Below are 23,977 nucleotides of genomic sequence, written 5' to 3'. Positions count from 1 at the left end.
TGCTGATTCCAAGTTTTCCGTGGAATATTATGTTGTGTGCAAGCAAAGATTTAAAATCGAAGAGCCGAATTTAGCGGTAAATTTTCTCCCCGTCCGTGGTGGAGAGCGTTTGACGTTTTGAGATAAGGAGAAAACGGCTTTATTTTTATTCAAATATTAATATTAATATATGGTCCGTCGCTGACTTCGCCGTTTGAAATATAAAAAGTAAAATCAATAATTTTGAATTTTAATTCATTTATTATCATTTAAAAATCAACATTGTATCATCGAAGTACGATGTTGAAAATATAAAATATGACATTGAAAAGATAATATCGAATATGCCAATATTAGACTTTTATAACGAGGAGATTAAATTATATTCCATAAAAAAAAAAGTTTCATATTTCGAATGGAAACGTTTTCCTTAAACCCCACAATTAACGAGGTCGGAGATATTAGCGTTTTCGCTCGCCATTTGACGTTAAAAATAGTTCGTCCTACAAAAATAACATGTTGTGCGCATCGTGGTGTGTCACCGAAGATTCGTAATCGAAGAGCTACGGTGCTAAATGCGTGATGAGAATACGAACCAAAGGCTTCCAAGGACCTACTTTCGCGGTTTCCTCCTCGCGATCGCTTATGGATCTGCTTTGCGACGCAAATCAGATCGATTTGTAAACCGAGGCAGCAATTAGCACCGCGTGCGTGCCGCGAATCCTACTTGGATGTTGCAGCGTCATGAAACGTGCTTTCGGTATAGTGCTAAATGCACGCGCGGATCTCTCGCGTTTGCGGATTCTTTTAAGACGACTGCAAGAAAAGAAAAAAGAAATAATGCGCGCCTCGTTCGACGACGAGGAATGATCGCAGAGTATCGGCAACCGGGTTAAAGAAAACCGCAAACGCGAGAGTTGTAGAGTCGCGTCGAGAAATTATTTTCATGGCGCGAATGCGCGTTTCGCGAGATTACGCAAGAATCGATGATGTTGGAAGCATCTGTGATTAGTTATTGGACGAGCGAGAGAGAATGAATCCATTCGGCGATGCGGGATGGATTACGTAAGACCAGTTAGCATCAATCGAAAACTCAATCGTACTTAGATTGGATAAAATGAACGGGAATGACTTAGAAAAATAGCTTTCCTCGCATCTCAATGCGAATGCGCCATCTCCATTGAAACATTCTCGCGCATTTCTAAATTTTAAAATTTTACTCTTATGTTGTTGTTGTGACATAATGCAATTTTCTAATTGCGTTCCAATTTTTATTTGATTCTACCTCAAATAATTCGAATTAATTAAGTTTTAATTTGTAAAAAAATATTTTAAAAAATTTTTATTTATACATATAATTTAATCTTTATATTATAATTTATTATATTCTTTATATTATAATTTTTTTTTATATTATAATATATTATAATTTATAATACTTGCACAATTAAATTTCTAAACGAAGAAAAGGAAAAGTAATTTAATATTTTCTCACGTTATCCGTTATACATGACAAATAGTGGCGCTGTACCGTTCATGTTATCCTTGCACATATTACATACACACATACACATACAAACTTACCTCAGAGTTGCTGGTGGCGACGCTGGACAGACCCGGGGACATGGTGCCGGTGGTGGCGGGGTCCGGGCTCGCCGAGACCACCGTGGGGTTACCGGGGTGATGCGGCAGCAGCGCGGGGGCATGCGGGTACGAGGCGAGATGAGGATGCTGCGGCTTCGGGTGATGCAGCTGTGGGCCGGGCGGTGCACTTTGCACCACCATCGGGACGGGCGGTGGCCCGGCGTCGACCGGCGTCGTACCGCCACCCTCGCTATCGGCGCTGCCGCCGAGGACCGCATTGCCGCCGCCACCCTCGCCTCCGCGAAACGACTCGTGCAGGTACTGGCGCACCTGGTTCTTCTGCTTCTGAACCACGTGATAACGCGTCGGGTTCTCCAGCAGTGTGCGCACCTACAGGTTTTCAAGAATTTAAATTTAGATATATCACATTGTAATTGTGTTGTCAATAAAAATTAACAATAGAATTTAAATAAGTTTAAGAATAGAATTTAAATTAGAGATGAAAATAAAAGCCCTGATTAATCGGTCTTTATTTTATTTTCAATGAGTAAGATTGATATTTTAAAAAAATATTCTAATATGATAAAAATCTAAAGAGAGAAAGATCTAAAGAGAGAAAAATTAAACAGATGTTCAACGCTAATTCGCAACATTACTTTAAATATACAATCATAAAATGTGCAATATTTTTAAATTAAATATTTAAAAAAAAATTGATTAAATATTCAGAATTCAAAAACGTGATTAATGTACATAAACAGAAATAAAATTAAAAATTAATTATGAATTAATCTATTGTAAGAGATTTGTTATACTCTTGAAATATTTTTTAATTATTGTAAATTTTATATTTAAAAAAGATAAAGCCTCTGCAATCTTAAAGATCATTTTACGTGAAAATGTTATGTGATGAAGACATTATCGCAACTATCGGTCGTTCGTAACCACAGCGACCATATTGCGCGTGGAGCTAATTGCAAGATAAACCGTACGACGACTCTTACGTCTCTGTCCGTGTCCTCTCTCACCATCTGACATTATTCCGAGACGTTTAACAATATAGACACAATGTACCGAATACATCTATTAACGATGCTATCGACAATTCGGCTCGTCTTACTACGACACAGCAAACTACAAGAACCTCGAAACTATAAGATATCGTTATCTTAACTCGTCCTTCTGTACGTATATCTATATGCACAATGCTTTAAGCGACGGAAACGCAAACGACGGTAACCGGATGTTTGACCCTCCTCCGCTACTTGGATAACAAGATACTACCCATCGGAGAAAGACCATTGCATTGGACTTTGGGCACTTCGGTACTTAGTACGAAATCTAGCATAAACTCTATACTTTATTTAACATTAAATACAAATTAAAAATAAAGAGTCAGAGAGAGAGAGAGAGAGAGAGAGAGAGAGCAGAAAAAAAGAGGGCCAAAATATATTCAATAAACATTACGAAAAAAAAATTGTATATTATATATAATTTTTGTATAATTAAATATAAAATTTATTAATAATTATTTGAACACAAAGAAAACAAATAATCATGCAATCCATTATATAATGCCAGCGGCAAATTTAATATAATAGTCCAATATTATCTCGTGCGAAACAATCTCATAATAATGTATGATTTGATTCTCGTACGCGAGCAATTTAGCATTAATCGCGTAAATGGCAGCACATACTTGTAATACTTGCGGCGGTACATCTACGCCGATGGTGGGCAACGACGTAGGTGGCACTGGTCTAGGCGGTGCGGCAGCTGGCCTCTGCTGCTGCAAGCTCTGCCGGAATTCCGCCTGTCGTCTCTCCTGCTCCTGCAGCTGCTCCCGCATCAGTTGCAGCTTCAATTGCGTGCGCGATGTCGGCGTAGCTGTTTTGAAAGTCGGCGGACTGAAAAAAAGCCACAATATTTTTTTTATACGCGAGACTTTATCTCGGGAGATTTCTCTAGAGTTGACATACTTTTGCCATTTATATTCGCGCTAACTCGCATACGAGAGCTAATCAAGAAGTAAAAATTTGATTAAAGTGATACTTTACTCTCTCGCTTTTTACTTTTTATATTTTTTAATAATATTTTGCAGACAAATTTCTCAGTGAAAATAAACTTCTTGGTAAAAATTTTCGTTGCCGGTATCATTGCAAGTTATGAGTCATCCGTCAAAGCAAATGACAAGCTGTATCAAGTCGCTCGGAATGAAGCTCGATCAATTATGACGCCGCGCGTTTGTTGCCGATAAACGCGGGAAATATTTAGCATTGCCAGTTGAGTGAATAGGTCGAGTCCTAAGTCCGAGGCAAGGCCAATTAATCTTGCAACGTAAACACTATTAAATCGAACTATTTGTCGGCGACGACGAGAAGACGAGAAGAAATCCCGTAAAATCAATCTACACGATTTATGGCGACCAAATAGATAAGTCAATGTTAATGTATAAATAATCGGCATGCCATTTATAATTCGTGATACGTTGCATTACGACACTGGCATTGACGTCACTCTGTTGACTCGTTTAAAAAAAATGGTCCTCAAGTCTCTAAAAACGATTACATTATGTTAATTAATTTGCAAATTCTTTAACGCACGGTTTCAAACAGAATAATTATTAATTAAAGTAAAATTTGACTATTAATAATGTTTTTCATCAATATAAATTTCTCATTAACATAATGAGATGGATGCATTAATTCAATAATTATAAAATATAAAAGTGTTTCAAAGCAGATAAAACAAAAGATAGATCTAGTACATCGATAAACATTCCACTGCGCAGAATGATAACGCTTCAAAGTTGATTTGTTCAAATAAAATAACTAAACAGAAGCTCTCTTTATTGATGCCTGAGCCATTCTACCAAATGATGTTAGAGAATTAATGAGACCATGATTCGGACGTAAATTCGAATGATGATATTACCGAGTTTTGGCAGCGTTCGGCGAGATTCGCGCGATAAAGCACGCGGAATCTCTCGGATTCGCGTATAACGAAACCATATAATTCAAAGCATATAATTTACCGCACATCGGAAGCCAGTAAAATAAGTAAAGTTTTCTTTGAGCTTTGAAAGAAAAGCGAAGAAAATTTCGCGAACATGTTGGATCGTGCGATCGTCTTTATTTCAACATTGACGATTAATATGGCGCGAATAAAACCATTTTTCACTCCCACTCTATTAACATTAAGAATATATGTACGTCATAGAGATGTCCGTTTTGCTGCCGACTGAAGGACATTCCCAATTCGGGAACAAAGCCAAGATCTGGCCATAAGAAAGCCAAAATAGAGAAATTGCGCAATTCGAGATCGAGCGTTAGTTCCCGAGCGTCTTTCGAAACGATTCTCCTTCTTCGATATTTCGCGCTTATCATATCTGGTCATATCACGTCGTATCCACTTCGTCTCGCATAACGAGAAGTTTTTCAATCAAATTTTTCTTCAATCTCTATTAATTTTAATCTTTCAATATATTTTTTTATTAATCTATCTGAATTATGATATTTAATTATCTTCGTATTTTTATTCATTTTATTTATTGTTAAAATATTGTCAGTAAAAGATATACCTGCATATATTTTGTGAATATGAACTGCGAGATGTCTAGAAAGCAATCTAATTAAAAAATTCAACAACCGGGCAATCGTCTTCTGCACTATTGCTCGTTGAATTGATTTTTCATAGAACTTTTTTAAAACTTTAAATTTACGAGAAATTTAACAGACTCATTATATTGTCTCGGGATAAGGATTAAAGAAACGCATCGACAATGAAACTTAAGAAATAACTGTTTAAGAAAACTAAATGATCAAACTTTTGAATTCAAGATTCAATCTTGTAGCCAATAGAGAAGCGATGTCACATCCACAAAGGAGGACGCTGAATATTTGTTCAAGTCTTAAACTCAAAAGCCATCGTCTTTGTACGATTACGAAATTAAAAATTCTTCCGTTTCCAGCCGAGCGGCCGTAATAAAGCTGTTACAACTTTTATAATAGTAGTACCGGCTGGTTCGTGAAAGGCGATTTAATCAGAACACCAGCTTTCCCGGAGACCATTAAAACGTCTTACGAATTTTTCTATCGTCTAAAAGAAACAGATTTGCCTCTCTCTCTTTCTTGACACTTTTGTTTTTAAAAGCTTTAACTTTTCCATCAAGATTTACTAAATTTTTCTAATATTAATTAAAAATTACAATTTAATATTTTCATTCAAATATTACATCATATCATAAAATATTATATCATATGACTCAATATTTTAGAAAAAGATATTATAAACTTCATCTTCACTCCTATTATATATATATATATATCTCTCTTTATTAAAATATATAATACATTAATTTTATAATGCTTATGTTATAATTGCTATTAAAATTAAGTTTTTAGTAATTGTTTTTAATGTATTAAATAAAAAATCTCTCCATTATTCAATAAATTTAATTTATAATACATATATCGTCAGAAGAGAGCGGCAATCAGAAATAAAAATCAGATATTACTAGTGATGGCAAAGTTCACTAGAAAAGTGTTGTGACCGATTAAAGAATGGAACGAAAATACTGATAGAAGATTGGAAAAGTTTCCGATGAAAAATTTTCTGCGGGTAAGATCAAAGTTAAAATGAAATTGGGTAGTTTTATTCCTTCCTGATAAAATCGTTGTATCGATATATTTGGTAAACTGAGCGCCGGCGAGCTTGATAATGTATATCTTTGATTTCGGTTGTTTGTATTGTTTCAACGCTAGAATAATATCAAATTTTATTCACTCGTTACGCCATTAATTAGAGAATTTAATATTGCTCCTAGACGAAATTTGCCATTGAAAATCGATATAACCAAATTACTCTTATTAAGACCGAATGAAAAAAGGTAGTTTCACTTAATTAGTAGAAATTTAATTATTTTAAAATCTCATCGCGGGGAAAAGTTTCGCAGTTGCAGAGATCGATTATAATTTGTTCGTTGAAATTTTATTATCATATAATTGACCAAGTTCAATAATAAATATCAAATATCTTCATCGATCGATTTCACATAATTAATGTCTGTTATTTAATTATATCTCACATATTCTACTAATAATTAATAATCAGTCACCTTAAAACTAATAATAATAGCAATAATAGTAAATCTGTATATAATAATTGGGGGATTGCATTAATTTACATATTATTAAATATTGTTTAATATTATATGGTATAATTATCGTTATCACCCGGACAGTCGCATCGATTTCAAATACATTCGCGAAAGGTTTCGGCGGCAAAAGTTTTACTTTTTATAAACAGTCAATGTGTGGATCGGAGGTGACCACGGCGCACTCGTATATTTTACCTAGACGATATTGGATATTGGACGGTCGAAAATAATTTTCGACGTTACATTGGATACCATTAATTCTCCAAGGTCACGTACGAGTCCGCTCGCGCAATTTCTCCCTCCATACTATGTATCACACTTTTTGCCGGCGGGCTTTTATACATGTCCTGCTTAGCAGACTAAAGTGAGAAAGAAGAGAAAGAAGGGCGCGATCGTAATACTGAATTTAGTGGTCATATAAAGAGCGACGGAAAATCGCTTATGGTAGCTTCATGCAAATGTGCGCAAATCCTCTCTCTCTCTCTCTCTCTCTCTCTCTCTTCGGTCTTCCTTCTTACTCACAAACTATCTCTGTATATGCAGTGGAAAGAAAGAATTCTCCTGTAAAAGAATCCTCGAGAGAAAGAATTTAAAAGTTAAGAATAGAATTATTTTAATTAAAAATTAAAAATCTTTTCATCATTAATTATATACTATTAATCCTGTATTATAAAAAATAATGTAGAACACGCGAGAATTTTATTACAATTATTACAATATTGAAAATTATAACTGTTATAATAAATGAAAGTTTGTGTGACTCTCAATTAAAAAGTGAGGGAACGAGGTAGAGGAAGAGAGTATGTGTGAATTTAAATAAAATAAATATTTTTATGATAATAATATGTTTTATATAATTTTTTCTACGTCAATCTTTTTTCTATAATAATTTAATTTTTTTTCTTTCTTTTTTCATATCGAGGGCGTTTTGTGTTTTATGTTTGAAAAAATATGCCACTGAGAATCCTCGATTAAGAATCGTCGAGCAGATATTACAAGATGTGGAAAGTAGATAGTATTAATGTCATTAGTCTCGAAGAAAATCGGTGTAGCTCGCCGTCGCCAAAGTTTTATCTTCATCCCCGCGAAATGAATTAAGTGAGAAAATATAGCCGCACGCTCCTCCGTAAGACGATCGATATAAATCGCGATAATATGGAAAGCAGCTTCTGTGTCAGATTAATGTACATACACTTTCGACTAAGACGTCGGCTTCTCGGTCGAACGGGGCTGTACGTGCACAGAATTTCATCGTCGAGGCGAAGATTATAGTGGCGGGTGGGTTCTCGATCGTGAAATTCGAACAGCCATTTACTCCGATATTCGATATTCGATATTCCAGCGTGGAAAATTAATCTTAACGAGTGAATTTATAGCAAGATCAGACTACAATAAATAAGACAACGTAGTGTAAATATACATGAGTTTCTAATATATCCCCATAAGATATAGAATTGTAGTAAAAAATTCTCTTCTCAATATCTTACTTTTGAAAAAGTCAAATTATTTCTTAATATTTATAAATAATTTTTAATATAAGTATCAACTTATTAAGTTAAGAAATTTTTTTATTGCTTATAAAGGAGCCACACAAGAGTCGATAAATTTTATAAATTTGAAGCAGAGACTTTCAGTCTGCAAAGTTCTCTATAGAATTGAAATGTACGCCATAAAGATGAGATAAAAACTCTTGTAAGATACATTTGGTGTCGGTATTAAATGCCACGCCACCCTCGCCATTTTCTCATAGCTCTCTTCAAGTTCTCCCGGCGTAGAATTTAATAACAGATCGGCGCGAGCGACCCCGCGTCCGCGAAATAAACTGGCTAGAAATAAATTCTTCTTTTGCCTCCCGCGTTCTTCAACGTCGCTACAACACCAGCTACAAAAGTTTCATAGGGTTTATGAAAAGCTCGAAAGTGTCGACTGATAATAACAATCATAATCGTAATAAGCAGGCAGCGGAAAACGATTTACCCTCAGCAGAGAAACGATGGAAACTTGCTGGGAAAACTTCATCGAGTTTAACGGAAACGAGGCGAAGGAAAGAAAAGAAGACGGGGACAAAAGAGAAAGAGAACGAAAAAATAAGGTGAAGAGAAAAGATAACGAGATGGAAATACGATGTTAAGATACGAGTGCTCCTTTGAAATATTATATTATATGCGACCAATACCTTGCACCAGCAGACATAGTTCCAATTTGCGACTTGTATCAATATGTCATTCATGTAAGCCGTCTTTCCTTGAAATCTCGTCTCTTATCGCACACGCTCGTTTTTCTCGGCGAATATTGTGAACCATCACATACTGTTTGTGCTCCAAATAATATCATAGAAACTTGGAATACAATATAAAAATAGGGAAAGAACAATATCGAACAATACAAAAAAAACATTTCATGCTTGATAGAAAAATATATGGCGAGCCAGATTTATCAAAACAATCCTACAGATGAATCCTTTGAAAATAAAAAGATTGATATCGAATTTTATATTGCAAATATTTCCATTAATTTTGGGTATCAAAAATATCTTTTGGTTGCTTTCTCGGAGAAATATCCTGCATAAAAATATGAAATAAAACGAAGTTTGATGAAAGATCTAAGAAGTACAAAAGATTGAAAGTAGGGGCTAAAAGTACAGCTTGCAATTAACAATGTTGAAAAGTGAAGAAATTTTCCATGCCGATCGGAATTATACGGTGCACTCGATTAATCTACAGTAACGAAGCTTTCTAACAAAGTGCACTTAAGTTGCTACGCCTTGCTAAATGACCACTACCTTCCCCGTTATAGCATTACAAATTCTTCCACCGTTGATCACAATCCACCCAGGCGAAAAGATCGCGCGCGGAACATTTTGCGTCGATTGAGTGTCGCTTTAATTCAAACAGGAAACTTTTAATTGGAGCAGATGAGAAGAAATAATGATTATTGCAACATTTTTTTCTCTCTATTATATAAATAAAAGATAAAAATTTATCGCAAAATTTTCTGTAGCTATAAATCTATTTTTAACGTTATATATAATATCATAATTTATGCAATAACTAAAAAATATCAAAATAAACTAATAATATATTTATATAATGTTTTTTTTTTTTTAATTCTGCAATTCTCTCTTTTCTTTTAATTATATTTTTTAATATATTCTAAAATTATGTTATTAAGGTTTATGCTAGGATTTCAGATGCAATATTTATTTGACAATATTTTTAAGGCTGTAGAATTCAAATGTCAATCGATCAGCACATGCTAATAGAAGAGACTCAGGTCCGTTTAGCTCGAAATTCTCGTGCGAGATTACGCTTTCGCAAGCTCCTGGATGCGGAGGGTAAACGCGGGGAGTTTGCTGGCCGGAAAATTACGCAAGTTGACCGTACGGAATCTCAAGCGTAATCTTCGGCGCGTACGTGCACACAAACGTGCGGTGGCTGTGGTGAATCGTGCCAGACGATCGGACGATACGGATTCGGGTTACGCAAATGTGCGAGAATCGAAGAGAAAGGGAGAGATAGCTAGAGGGAGGGTGAAAGAGCGAGAGAGATGGGGATCGGCCGATACGTTACAGAGCGCGGAGGCGACGTTACCCCGTTACCGTAACCATTCTCGCTTACCGTAGCGGAACCGGGGGAAGGTAATCGAAAGCCCGTGGACGAAAATCAGGAACAAGGTCCGTGGCGAATGGCGACCAGCACGTATGTGCGCGAGGTAATTAGCCCGTGCGACAAAGCGATTTAGCGAGAAATTATTCGCGATACGGTCTCGGAGTAACATTTAACGACGCAAGGATGGCCGTTGGGCACGACTTGTGTAATTTAATCGCGTATGAATTATGCACACACAAAGATCGGTTAATTGTCTGCGAGATATCGGCATGGATGTGTATCGAGATATTGGCTGAAATGGTTTCCTTCTAATATTATTTGCTTGTACCGCTATTAATGTGCGAAATCATATGGATGGACCGTTATTACGGCAAAAGTAGATTAATCGCAGCAGTTGTAAACAGAAATTTGCAGAGTCATAAGCCATAATCACCATTGCAGGTGATAAATGCGCGTGAGTTAAAAGCACTAATTTTCAAAATGAAAATCAGTATATATTGTCGAAATGTATGATCAGATCTGTAATATTTATAGAGCAAAAATGGCCACGGAATATAATGGTGTAATTTTGTTGAATTGAGAAGAAGTAATGTTAAACAAAAATTCGCTTAAAAATTTCTTAATTTATAATTAAAATAATAACAGTTTTTTTCATAATTTTATACATTTTCTATATTCTTTATTTTCAAATTTTTTATTATTTTTTAATACCGAAAAAACTAAAAAATTCTTCCCTATTTCTGTCTATTGTATTTTTAGACTAGTTGATGTGTGAGAGAGAAGGAGCTAAAAATAAAACGTAATAAATATTCTCTTATGCTAAAAATAGCCAAATTAGAATTATACCTATTTAAAATTCGCAAAGTCATCGTCGCTAGTTATGTTATTATATATAAGTGCTTGTATCGTTATTATAAGCAACTTAAAAAACGTGTGTTCCTTCAAGCAAAACAGCGATTCATTTTCAGAGTGTCGGAGAACGCGTCCCGATTTGGATCCGATCCAAATGTCAGTGCGAAACGCACGTATGGGAAAAAAAAACCGTACCAATATGGATGTCGATGTTTACATTAGCCTTTAGGCGAGTGCATTTTCGCGCATGTACCGCGTATCGATGCGATACGACCGGAAGCGAAAAATATCTGATAATTTGTGCGCACCCAAGTACAGTATACGCATGCGATGAATCGCACGATCGCGTTTCCTGCTTTAATCCGAAAGAAAAAAAAAAAAGAAAAAAAAAACACACACCGGCTAATTTATACGCGGCTATTATTGGGAATTATGTTCCTGTAACTTCCACATTCATTTTCAGCTTCTATCCAACGGCAACGGCGCTCATAATTTTACTCTTTTTCCTCAATAGCCGCCGAGGTCGGCCCCGCCGATATAACGCCGAAATTGTTTGAATATTTATGAATGCGTAAAATACATCGCGTAGTTGTGTGAAACTGTTTTACGCATACCGATAATCGATGGAAAAATGACAGACGTTTTTTGTAACGGGAAGAAGAGACGGTTAAATTCAGATAATTTCAACGTGCGGTTTATATTGTGTTATGACAAGCTCTCGTTTAAATGTAACGTGCGCGCTAAATTTAACATCGGACCATTCAGCCAGATAGAGTTTAGTTAGTTTTAGATCAATGATCGGTGCGGCGGGATTTTCGAGAGAATACTATATAATAATATTACTCTGATAGTAATGTTATAATTAAATGCTTTATAATTATTAATATCAGGTTTTAATTAATGATTATCGTTAACAGAAAAGCAAAATAATTCGAAAATTTACCATAATTGTTGAGACATTTTATCTTTTACTACTTTTTATCAAAGATCAAAAATACATTTAATAATTTAAAATAAAATATGTCAATTTACATATAATATTACTATCTGTATGTATATGTATGTAATAATACCAAATAAACACGTATTGGTATATTTTATCGCGAGACTACAAAAAAAATCACAATGTCGATGATGAAATATAACTTTAACGTCTATCGCCAACAATATCTGGGAGTTGATTTAAGATTGAATTTAACGGATATTGTTTTCCACGAACGGATTATGACAGCAGTTTTCGGAAGACGACAACAAGTGACGAGATTGCGCAATATATTCGAAGGCCTGGTTGCGATTTACATGGCGCTTCGATGAACTTCGCGAACGGATGCGGCGGATACTCGCATCGTTGCATCCGCTGCTGCACATGTTGATTGCTCACGAGCAAAGTGTTGTCTACTAGTAGAGACGGGCAGACGAGTGATTCGCGTTCAGTGAGGAGTTGCGACAAGGACGTTTAAATTTGGACGTAGTGTTTACGATCGACGTGTAGACGACATGCGCGACGATCAAAAGCAGCGCGCATGAAACAGGAAGAACCGGTGTGTTGCTCGTCTCGAGACGGCGGGGAACTCAATACGCGGCGGCATCGACTGCCAATGGATTATAAACCGAGAATAATAGCGACGTAAACGCGGCCCATAAACCGGCGGAGAACGGACTGATTTGTTCACATAGTACTCCCGGGATCGATTTCCTCGTGAAATAAAGATAATGTATAGAAATCTATAAATTCTCTCGTCACGCGATTTTTATGTTTGATGTGACGATTAACAGTGTTTGAGAGTTTTTTTATTGAGCGATACTTAAAGTAGGAGTAATTAAAAAATGGAATTAAAATTTTCATATTTTACTAATCTTCAAGATAATAATCAATAATCAAATAAATCACAAAGACACATGGTATAATTAGAATTTCATGATTTTTTTATAGGATCAACATGAGAATGTTATTTAGTCACGCGCATGCAACTGTCAAAATAGCTGCGTACTATCTTTAGTTTCTATAGTTAGACAGTCACGGTTATGGAAATGACGATGTATGCAAGAATTCGTAACCAACATTCCAAATGATTTAAGACAAAGATAAGCAAGAACAAATGATTATAAGTATCGTATAACCATTATAATTATATATATATATATATATATATATATATATATATATATATATATATATTATGTACATCTCATCAATATTATAAAAACTATATTAATATACTCTTAATAATTGTCTAAATTTAAATTCTCGGACAAGAGACAATACAAGGCAACCCAAATGTCCGCTAAATGGGTTGAAATTAACGACAAATAATATAATTGTATAAAATGCGCACATATAACATCAGACACTAAGGAGTTAGTTCTCGATCGGTGCAGTACCAGCCTTGCAGTCGCGTGGCACGCAAAGATCGTGCCACGGTGGAATTATCGTCGGACGCGATAACCGGGGCGAGTGTCCCGTCGACGATCGACGGGTCCATTTCAAGAATCATCCGCAGATCCTCGTCGATGCCGATGTGAACACGTACTCGTTGCTGCTCGTTATCGATAGACGAGCGCGTGGCGTCCGAGACGAGACGATCGTATGGCAGAGACGAAGTCGCGAAATGCGATTTCGCACGCACCGGCGGCGACGGCGACGGCACCGACATCGACGTCGTCGTCGACGGCCGCCGTATCACGACGTCGTTGATGCGATCTAATCGCGACACCAGCTCCTCAAATTCGACGATCTGTCGCGCGGTATCGAACACGCCACCGCCTTGCATCGCACGTTCTCGCGCGCGCGCGCGCGCGATCAGCCGGCCTGGGGCGTCGCGACGCTACTACTAAAACCGGAGCGGCATCGCCGACGACAACGACGATGATGACGATGATGATGACGACGACGACGGCGACGGCGGCGGCGGCGGCGACGACGAAGAAGCGCCAGGTAACCGATGGACGGAATGCTCTAAACACGGATCCTGTGCCGTCTCATTCTCGTTCTTCTCAGCCTCTTCCGCGAAAGATGGACAGCTGACGCCTGTCTATTTCTCTCTGCTCCCGCCACGCGCACATTTATTTTCTCTCTAACTTGACATCGATGTCGCGATCCGCCTCGACATTTTTGAAAACCGTCGCGAAAGACACGCGTTTCTCTTTCCTAAACAATCGTTTACGATCGTTGATCCTACTTGCAATATTCATAAAAAAATATCAGTGTACGGAACTGATTTATAAGAACATTAAATTAAAAATTGATTATTTAGAAAAGATTTACATCCCACAATTAAAACTTTAAATATATAATAACATAAAAAAAAATTTTTAAGTTTAATCAATAATAATCGGTGATCGCAACTTTAGATAGATATGTTATATGATTGTGTAATTAATATTCTATAAAATTTATAGATAGTACAGCTTTCTTTATTTTAAGCTTGAATTAAATAATATCTTTGAAAGAAAACATTAAAATATTTGAAATATATAAGTTTTTTAAATAGAATACTAGAGAATTTAATATAGTCTCTACATTAAAAGATAATATTAAAATATAAATATTGTACATTTTTAATTTAATTTTATTAATGTAATTTAAAATGTGTTTTAAAAATTATAAAGAGAAAAATAATATGATATTGTATTAGAATTATAGCTAGATAGCAACTAAATGTAGATCGAAATATATAATATTGCGTATTATATATTATATCAAATTTAGAGTATGTGCGCGCAAGGAAACATCGTAATAAAGCGACACAATTCTCTTATGTTGATATATCTGGATTATTCGCTTGATTGCGAATCAAGGGAATCACCGAACCATACGCTACTTATCTTCGTCGGCGAATGAAAAATGTGTCACCTTCCTCCCTCAACCTGGTAACACATACCGTTCACGCTCGCACACTCGTGTTGAAATTTATTATTACTCGCGCGTCTTGCTTGGCTAACTCTACTTAACGATGTTCTGTCTAGATCATAACTCTGACCGCAAAGATATCGCGGCGTAAAAAAACTTAAGCTCTGATTAGCGTTAACGATGTTACTATAATCAATGTTTTTGCACTATTTATTCAAATTAAATTGTAAACTTTTAAAATGTATAATTTTTACAATAGAGCACGTCATATTATCTATGTCTAAATTTATACACGGATTAACAACGTATTTTAAACGTATTTAGAAAATAAAATGGAATTATGGATAATTTGATTATTGATAGCGACGTTAACAAGATTATTTTCTTTTTCTTTGATGATGATTAAAAAAGAAATATATATACATAAATTTATTATATTTATTTGCGCGTGTACCTGTCACATCAATTTATTACGCCTAAATGATGTCTATTTGGTCAAGAGACACATATACAAACTAACTCTATGAAACTCTCGACGAGACTGTCCTGTGCATACACAGGTGCACGATACGTCTTGCATCACATTCTGCGCGGCATGGCTCATCCTCGTTCAAAGATGCGTTACATAACGCGTACAACGAAGAGCAGCTGCCGACGAATGTGTACGATCGCGTACGGCAAACAGCTTGAAAAAATAAAAAAAAAAAAAGAACACATCGGCGCAAAAAAAGGTACCGTCGCGTCGTGACCGAGGAAACTGGTATCGCGTTTTCGCGAGCGCCGTGGCGGCGGCGGCGACGAGCGCACTTATCGGAATTTCCAGTCATTGCACCGACTAATGCGAGTATCGAGCCGGCTCGTGCCGGATTCGTGGCAGCCGTTCTCATCCGTCTGCCATGAAAGAGAAAGAGAGAGAGAGAGAGAGAGAGAGAGGGGGAGAGACAGACAGAAAGAGAGAGAGGGGGAGAGACAGAGAGAGGGAGAGAGAGAGAGAGAGAGAGAGAGAAGATCAGTATCGTCGGCATTGTCTGGCGAAGTTCGCTGGCTTTTGTCGGTTCAGCTCAGAATCGCGTCTTGCGAAGAGAAAGAAACGTATAATGTTGCCTACCACGGATATATCTCGCATTCCCGTAGGAATAATTGTGATAAAGTGGCATTATTCCTACATTCACGCACATTTATCCGCATTTGTGACAATGAATCAAAGGAATCACCGACGCGTTTGCTGATTATTATGTATTACGATTTAATTAATTTCTAATTAATTGATAATTAATTGATCTCAAGATCTATATGAAAAATCATGTTATTAAACATAGGATTTCATTAAAGGAAAGAAAGAAAAAAAAAGAGAGAGAGAGATAAGAATTATTAAAATATTTCTATATTATGGAGAAATTCATTAGTATTAGTATTATTATTATTCACGATATTAATTGCGATCTCATCATTATTATTATCATTATTGCAATTATTATGCAATGAAACAAATTAATATTTGCATATATTCAATGTCGAAAGCGGAAGAAAGAAAAGAGCTTTATGCATTACATGATAAAAACGGATGCGTTTCTCTTAAACGAGTCGTTCAACTTATCTAAATCGTTATCGCGCTCGCTGATGACGCATGATATTCGCGGGCACAGCACTCATTACACTTAATTGTATGTAACATGAAATTAAATCTAAATAATTAGCTTAAACTACGAGATAGACAATATTGTGTCAATAATGCAGATATTAAATGGAAAATAAATAAAAAAAAAAAAAAAACATGAAATTCTAAATTAGATTAACAACAGTCGCCATTTAATTATTGCTTCACGAAAAAGATCTAAAGGCTGAAAAAATTATGACTAGGCAATGCGTGCGAATTATTTCGTGTCCTTGCGAAGTAAGGAACTTGCGGCGAAATCACTTGACAACAGACGCGATAGATCCTTGACAAAGGGAAAAAACCGGCACCAGTTTCCACTGCGCGCCGAAAAAAAAAAGTCAATTATGAGAATAATGTTGCATGACTTTAGATAATGCGTTCTTTAAATTTATATCAAAAGAATTCGAAAAGATTAACTACAAATTAATCATAAATTTGGATAAGGAAACTGCTTTCTGATGATGTCACGGTTGAAAAATCTAGACGTTATCATATGCGTTGAGCATTCTCGAAAACGCCAGAAATCATGAAAGTCCACTTCTAATATGAAGATTAATTTGTCTCGAAAATTATGCATAATAAACTAGAGTAGCGGAAAATTTCTGCTTTTAGATTTAAAACTGCGATCAATATTATATCAAAATTCCAAATATAATTTTTTCCGCGTTGGCGACTAAAAACGCACTACTTTAAATAGTGGAATCTTTTATCGAGCGTCCAATCTATTTTCGATCTTAAAATTATATAAGAAATATTACTGCCGAAACATGTTAATCCTTTCATGCCGGAATATTTTATAAATTGAATTGATATATTTTAAATAAGAAGATTTAGAATGTTATTAAGAGTTTAATAAAATTGAGATAAAAATAAATAAAATTATTTACATGCAGAATTAATAATTTTTTTTTTTTTACTTTCTAGTTGTGTTGTTACAGTAATTAGGTAAAAATAGTTGAAATAGTTTCGTTAAAAGCTGTAGGCTGTTCACAAATTTTTGAAGTCTGTTAAATGGAAATTGTGAAATAAAGAAAATAAACTGGAGGTAGAGAATTTAAATAGATTTTGACAAGAGAAGTCAGAGAGACGAATATGAAGAGTCAGATGCTTGGCGCGTATTCATGCAATTAACACTAAAAACAACTATTTTATAGGAAGATATATGTGCATTTCTTCAGAAATACATTTATATTATATATTGAATAGTTATTGTTCATAAGTTATCAATCAACTATTCAAATTCGATTAAATACAGTTTTATAAAATTTTAATGTGTAACATTTCTACAAGGTATGATATTGTAGAATTTAATAAATTATTAAGAAAATTGAGATCTAATTAAACTGTCAATAAAAAAAGTAAAGATGTTGATTCATATAATGCAAATCTTGTACATGTCAACGTAAATATGATTTATCACATTTACATTCTGAATCGTGTCAAGTCACGAAATATTTTTAAGGTTTATATTATATTTTCAAGGTCTATACTAGTGATATCTAGTGATCAATTACAATAGAATAAGCCATATTTCCACAAAGACTATTTAATCGCGCAAACCGTGACCGCAAATATCCCATTGTATAAATAAATGTGTCGCTCAAAGCGAACAGAGATGTGCCAACTATATTTATATAAAGTACTTCGTTCTCTACTTCCGCTGATTACCTTTATCAAAGAGATCGTTGAAGAACTCCTACCTTCCTCAATATAAATTTAAAAGCAATCCAGCTGAAGATTTATGCGATGCTGATGTTTCATGCATACAAAATTCAAAAATGATGATTCGACTTTCAAAACAACTTCTTATCACGGCTTTTTTCTCGTCTTCCTCCTCTCTTTCGCTCTTTTTATTTGTCTCGCCCTCCCCCCTTCCCTCTCCGCCTCTCCGTCATACTTAATTATTTTGTATTGCAATGCGATCTCCTTTCCGTTCGATTGCATTTCCTCGAACAATAAAGCATCACAACGTAAAATAGGTCATTGATCTCACAATGCATCACAAGATGCGTTCACAATTTATTGCTAATAATAAATTAGATGCGCACTTTGCTAATTCCCGAAAAATTATTGATAACGATTGTCCATCTCAATATTCCAGCTGAAAATCATTATTATTCACTCGCATATGTGTGTTTGATAAACACATTACTACTACTGCTCATTAACGCGCTATCGTCCGCGTCACGTACTGCAGATTGTCATATTATAGATTGCCGCGAAAGATCAGCGTCATAAACGAAACGATAAACAGTAAGATTCTGATGACCAAAATTTTTTCGCGATTAGAATAAATATATTAATATAAGATTGCTAAAATGATAGCCACTCATTTATATATTGTGATATAAAATTATATTAATTAGAGTTTATTCCACATGAAAAATGATTCTACAATGATTCATGTAGTAATAACATAAAATAACATAAAATAAAATTATTTTCTTTATCTCTCTTTGTCTCTTTTTACTTCATTACCCAAGCCAACAACGTAACAAAATTAAAATCTTCTTCGATTGTGTCAATAAATAAGTACGCGACAGAAATATAATAGTATATTTTTCTTTAGTAAGAAATGTCAAGGATCTAAGCACAATATATACCTTAAGTATATTCATTTGAAGTTGTTCATTCGCCGCTGCATCTATTCTATGCGTAATTGAAATTTTAGCTTAGGCTCATATTGCCTTCTCCGCGGGTATCAATTAACGCCCGGTGGATGAAACTGATTAGAACGCAAGAACTTTCGGGAGCAATTCGAGCACACCGGGAAACTCTCGGAGACTGTGAAAGTTGATATTCGCGGTGTGCGCACAGCTTCTCGTCTGGAACTCGCGGATTGCTAGTACCCGGGAGAGAATCTAATACGAGTTAAGATGCATAGACCGTTCATCAAAGATAAACGCGTGTTTTCCTGGGAGATCGCGATTACCAATCACGATCGCTTGGAATTGTTGTTGCTCGCGATTTAGCGAACGCGAACGAGCCTTTATACGTGTTGTCTCGTTAATAGATTCATGACTAACCACATGCCCCTTTTATATGCCATTTAAAAGCCTGGTTACAAGATGCAGAGTCCACTTTATTCAATGCGATAACAACAAAATCATTATAATTTGCCGAAACGTTGTGTATAGATTTTTTTTTTATTTTATTTTATATCCATTTTTGTTTACGCGAATATAGTTTTTTTACGAGATTTAATTTTGTTTTATCGAATAATATTACAATTAATAATTTTACACAATTTTTATATAATCACGACACGTTTTGTGATTCTTGTTAAAAAGAAGACATCTGCAAGGTTTGATTGGATTTGATTCGATTTTGCAGTCAAAATTGGAATTGGAACTTCTTTTATCTTTTTGTCCTTCCTATACATATATATGCAGTATGTGATTTTCATTTCAATCGATGAGGTACTCTGAGTACCAAACGCTAAAAAAATTTTTTCTTTTAAATAAATTGTGCTTGGGGGGAGGGGTTTATATTTTTCAAATATTATCCATAAAAATTCGTTAGTATCTATTTCTTTCAAATCCTAAATAAATTAAGCGAGACAAAAAAGTTGTAAATAGTAAATATAATATCAGTTGCACATTTTTTAATAAACATGAAAATTACATATTGTTATAATTTATTTGCCATATGAAATATATGCGTATATTGATTAGTTTGACGCAAATAGAACACATCAAATCGCCCATTTATTACTCTTTTTATTTTCTTAACGATTCTAACTATTTTCTCTCTCTCTTATACGATTTTATTCCAATGTCTTTAAAACTCTAAAGAATCAGTAGTTAGTATATAGAAAATAGTGTCACTGATTACATTAAATAATATAATGATGAACGCGAATATATATTTCGGGAAAAAGGTTTAAATATCGTGAAGTTTATTAATCCACATCAAAATTACGAAGATTTGTGACAAAAGTTAACTAATTAAATTACATACCAAATTATTGCTGCGATTTATACATATATCCTGCTTTTAATCTAATTAGATAATCTATTTCGTTTTAAAGGAGAACATGCATATGAATTTAAGAGTCATAATTCACTAAACATAAAAAAAAATGCTTAGCGATCTCTAAATCATAAATCATCAAAAAGATAATTGATTCGTCAAATTGGCTTGTGTGCCAATCTTTATAATTCAATAATAACAAGTATGAGAATAAAAAAAATAAGAATATTAAAAATCTTAAAAAAAATAGCCTATTATATCTAACAAAAAAATGTATGTGTGTAAAACAAAATTATATGTATATAAATTTCTATGTAAAATAAATTTGTAAAGTTAATTTTTTTTTGAAAATTACGGACACAAACGAATTTCCATATTTGATATACATAGGGTGCCCGGCGTCAATCGCATCACCCGTCGTGTGCAGGCAAAACTGAGGAGAAAAGTCCTGTATCACATTTTTTATAACGCTTAAAAGAGTTATTATTGAATTATTATTGAGTGAAGTCTGGCCTATCATCGCCGATCTTTAGCTGGACGTACGGCGTCGGTGAGCCGCGCGTCGTCTGGTAATGTGCGTGAACGCTTAGATGTTTACGACGGTTCACCGACGTGCGCCTGGCTGAAGATCGGCAATGATAGGCCAGATTTCACTCAATAATAACTCTTTTACTGAGCGTTGTAGAAAAAAATGGTATAGGACTTTTCTCCTCAGTTTTTTTTGCGTGCTCTACTTGCACACGACGAGTGATGCGATTGACGCCGGACACCCTGTATATATCGCAAGTACATCTCACATACGCCGTTATCGCGCACACACATCATCAAATACAGTTTTATCCTCCAAAATTTATCATATCAGTGTTTGACGCAACGGAGGACGCGACATGCTATAAAAGATATACTATATATTCTGAATGACAAATATGCATATACTGATACTCTTTAAGCTCTCGATTCAAGAAACTATATTATCAATTTTTATCTCATCTCTTCAATATCTCATTTTTTTATAACCAAAGTATTCTTCTGTTTCATAATAAATATAATAATTACTTTTATTCTGTCTTCTCCTTTTTTGTTCTGTCTCCCACTTCTCAACTCTCTCTCTCTCTCTCCCCCTTTCTCATCAACCGAATTTTAATTAAACTATTTTCTATAAAAGACACATTACAATTAGTATCATCGTAATGTAATTTTAATCACTATGTTAAGAAAGAACATGCAGCAGTTTTATATACACGTGTATGTATTTAAAACCCAATCTTATCGCCATTCAATATTACAACGATTAGCACCCGTATAGATAACGTTATTGTATTAGCGATAATGATCGAGTTCGATGTTTAATATTATTATGTTTATTACGTCCTACGTAATATAATTATTATGATTTTGATCTTAGTTATTAATTACTATATTATTTGTTAAAGTAATGTCATCCAAAATTTGCAATGCCAAAGATTAGTTTAATTTTTCGTATCAATATTATAATTTTAATAGAGTGTATTTGAAAAAAATCTTCAATATTCAAATTTTTTACTATATCATTTAATATAGATTAATACATTTTTAAGAGATAGATTCTCTCTATGCATGTCATGTTGCCTTATATTAAATTTATATGCCATTTAAGTCGCATTAAAAACAATTTATTACGCGTTAAAAATGAAAGTTTTCTGGCACTCATAATGATACAGTAAAATTTATATTTTCCACTTCTTTGTAATCGTTCATACAGCTTGGCGATATCGTATTTCAAATAAAAGCATACATACTCCCACACAAACCGCAAAACTGGAGTTATCCACCTCCTTTTGTTTGAACATCGGCACACATATTCCATAATTGTCGTGTCGTAAATGAAATTTACGTGCCCAATAATTATGATTAATGTAATACAAATAATTTATATTCCCTTGTTTTTCGTTAACCGCGTCAACTCTCCAGCATTACATCAATGATATTAATATTAATCGCTAAATCTCTCAGTGTTAATCAATATTAATGACGCTAATAGATGTATGATTTAATTTCGTTATTATTTGTTACCGCAACAATGTCAACGGCAATTAAACAGAATATTCCGCATTATATCGTGCATATCAGTGTGTTTGATTAAGGATCTTTTTTTTTTTTTAAGGTATCAACGACCTCGAGACACGTACCTGCCGGTATCAGGCGCGCGGCTTTTCAGCTCGTAGTACATCAGTTCCTTGGTGGACGTCGACAAGAGGGACAGGGCCTGCTCGAATTCGTCGTCGTAATCCCCGACGATGGCATGGTGGACGGCCGGATCGGCGATGCCGAGCGCGGTCGTCAGGTCGAATCCCATATCGACTCCGGACTCGTCCATCATCATGGCGCTTCGAATGTGCCGCGCGCGGCCACGCGCGCGACGAGTCACGGCGAACCGGGCCGAACGCGCGCGTTCGAAACTTTCGAGCTGGCGGGATGCGTCGCGAAAGATAGCGATAATGAGGAACACGCGTGAAAAAGGAGATAACAAATGTATACGGAGAGAGGAATGCAAGAAATGACGCTCTCTCTCTCTCTCTCTCTCTCTCTTTCTTTCTTTTTCTTTCTCTCTCCGGCGAGAAGAATCGATGGGATTACTGAGGAGACAGACTTTTTACAGGAAAGGGAAAAGGGAATTATGGGAGATGGATCGTCACGGCGCGTCTCTGATGGATCACGAGCACCGCGAGGAGACTCCCATTTTGCGCAAGTGTCAAGAGTTTTCGCGCGATTTGTTGGCGTTCGCGCGTGCACGCGTGCGCGGCTCCGTGACGTTCCTTCTCGGTTGCGACGCGCGTTCCATCGCCACCTTCGCGCGCGTTCCTCGAGATTTATCTCAGCACTGACAACGATGACGACGGCGGCGAGCAGCGGCGACGTTTCGCGAGAAGAAACGCGCGAACGAGAGGACTGACGACGCGACGCGACGCAACGCGACGCGACGCGACGCGACGAGACGAGCGTGACGCGAGCGTGTATCGGTACTACGCGGACCGCTCGTCCGACGCGACCGCCACAGAGGCGTCGCGGCGGCGGTAGCGGCGGCGGCGTCTGACTTATGATTATCGCCATCTCGCGGCCGACCGGCGGTGGTCTTTGAAATGGAAAGCTCCGCGTGGCGACCTTCCGCGTACTAGTTTTCACAATGACCTTGTGGCGCGAGGAATGTTGAAAATAATAACTAGGAAAATACATTGTTTATATAACATTTTCCCTCTCTTTCTCCTTCCAATCTTTCTTTTATTTAATATGTTTACATTGATTTGCCCGTATCATATAAAAAAAATTTTTAGCAATGT

The 23,977-nt window shown here is 35.6% G+C and overlaps 1 protein-coding gene across 2 annotated transcripts in view; it reads right to left on the bottom strand.

Annotated features, from left to right (window-relative positions):
* Window positions 1-23,681, bottom strand: part of LOC126850816 (microphthalmia-associated transcription factor) — a 67,614-nt gene extending 43,933 nt beyond the window's left edge. The window contains exons 1-3 of one of the 2 annotated variants that reach the window (XM_050594173.1): window positions 22,829-23,681; window positions 3,263-3,470; window positions 1,564-1,953 (exon numbers count right to left, since the gene is read on the bottom strand). In XM_050594173.1, coding sequence (XP_050450130.1) covers window positions 1,564-1,953; window positions 3,263-3,470; window positions 22,829-23,022 — 792 coding nt within the window. In that variant the 5' untranslated portion in view covers window positions 23,023-23,681. Of the gene's footprint in view, window positions 1-1,563; window positions 1,954-3,262; window positions 3,471-13,563; window positions 14,007-22,828 lie in introns of those variants that run through there. The other variant, XM_050594172.1, reaches the window with a different exon arrangement.
* Window positions 23,682-23,977: the final 296 nt, after the last annotated feature.

The sequence above is a fragment of the Cataglyphis hispanica genome, chromosome 7 (genome assembly GCF_021464435.1).
Source record: "Cataglyphis hispanica isolate Lineage 1 chromosome 7, ULB_Chis1_1.0, whole genome shotgun sequence".
In the NCBI taxonomy this organism is placed as follows: Eukaryota; Metazoa; Arthropoda; class Insecta; order Hymenoptera; family Formicidae; genus Cataglyphis; species Cataglyphis hispanica.
Note: the sequence above shows the minus strand (reverse complement) of the source record. Positions and strands in the feature narration are given on the sequence as shown.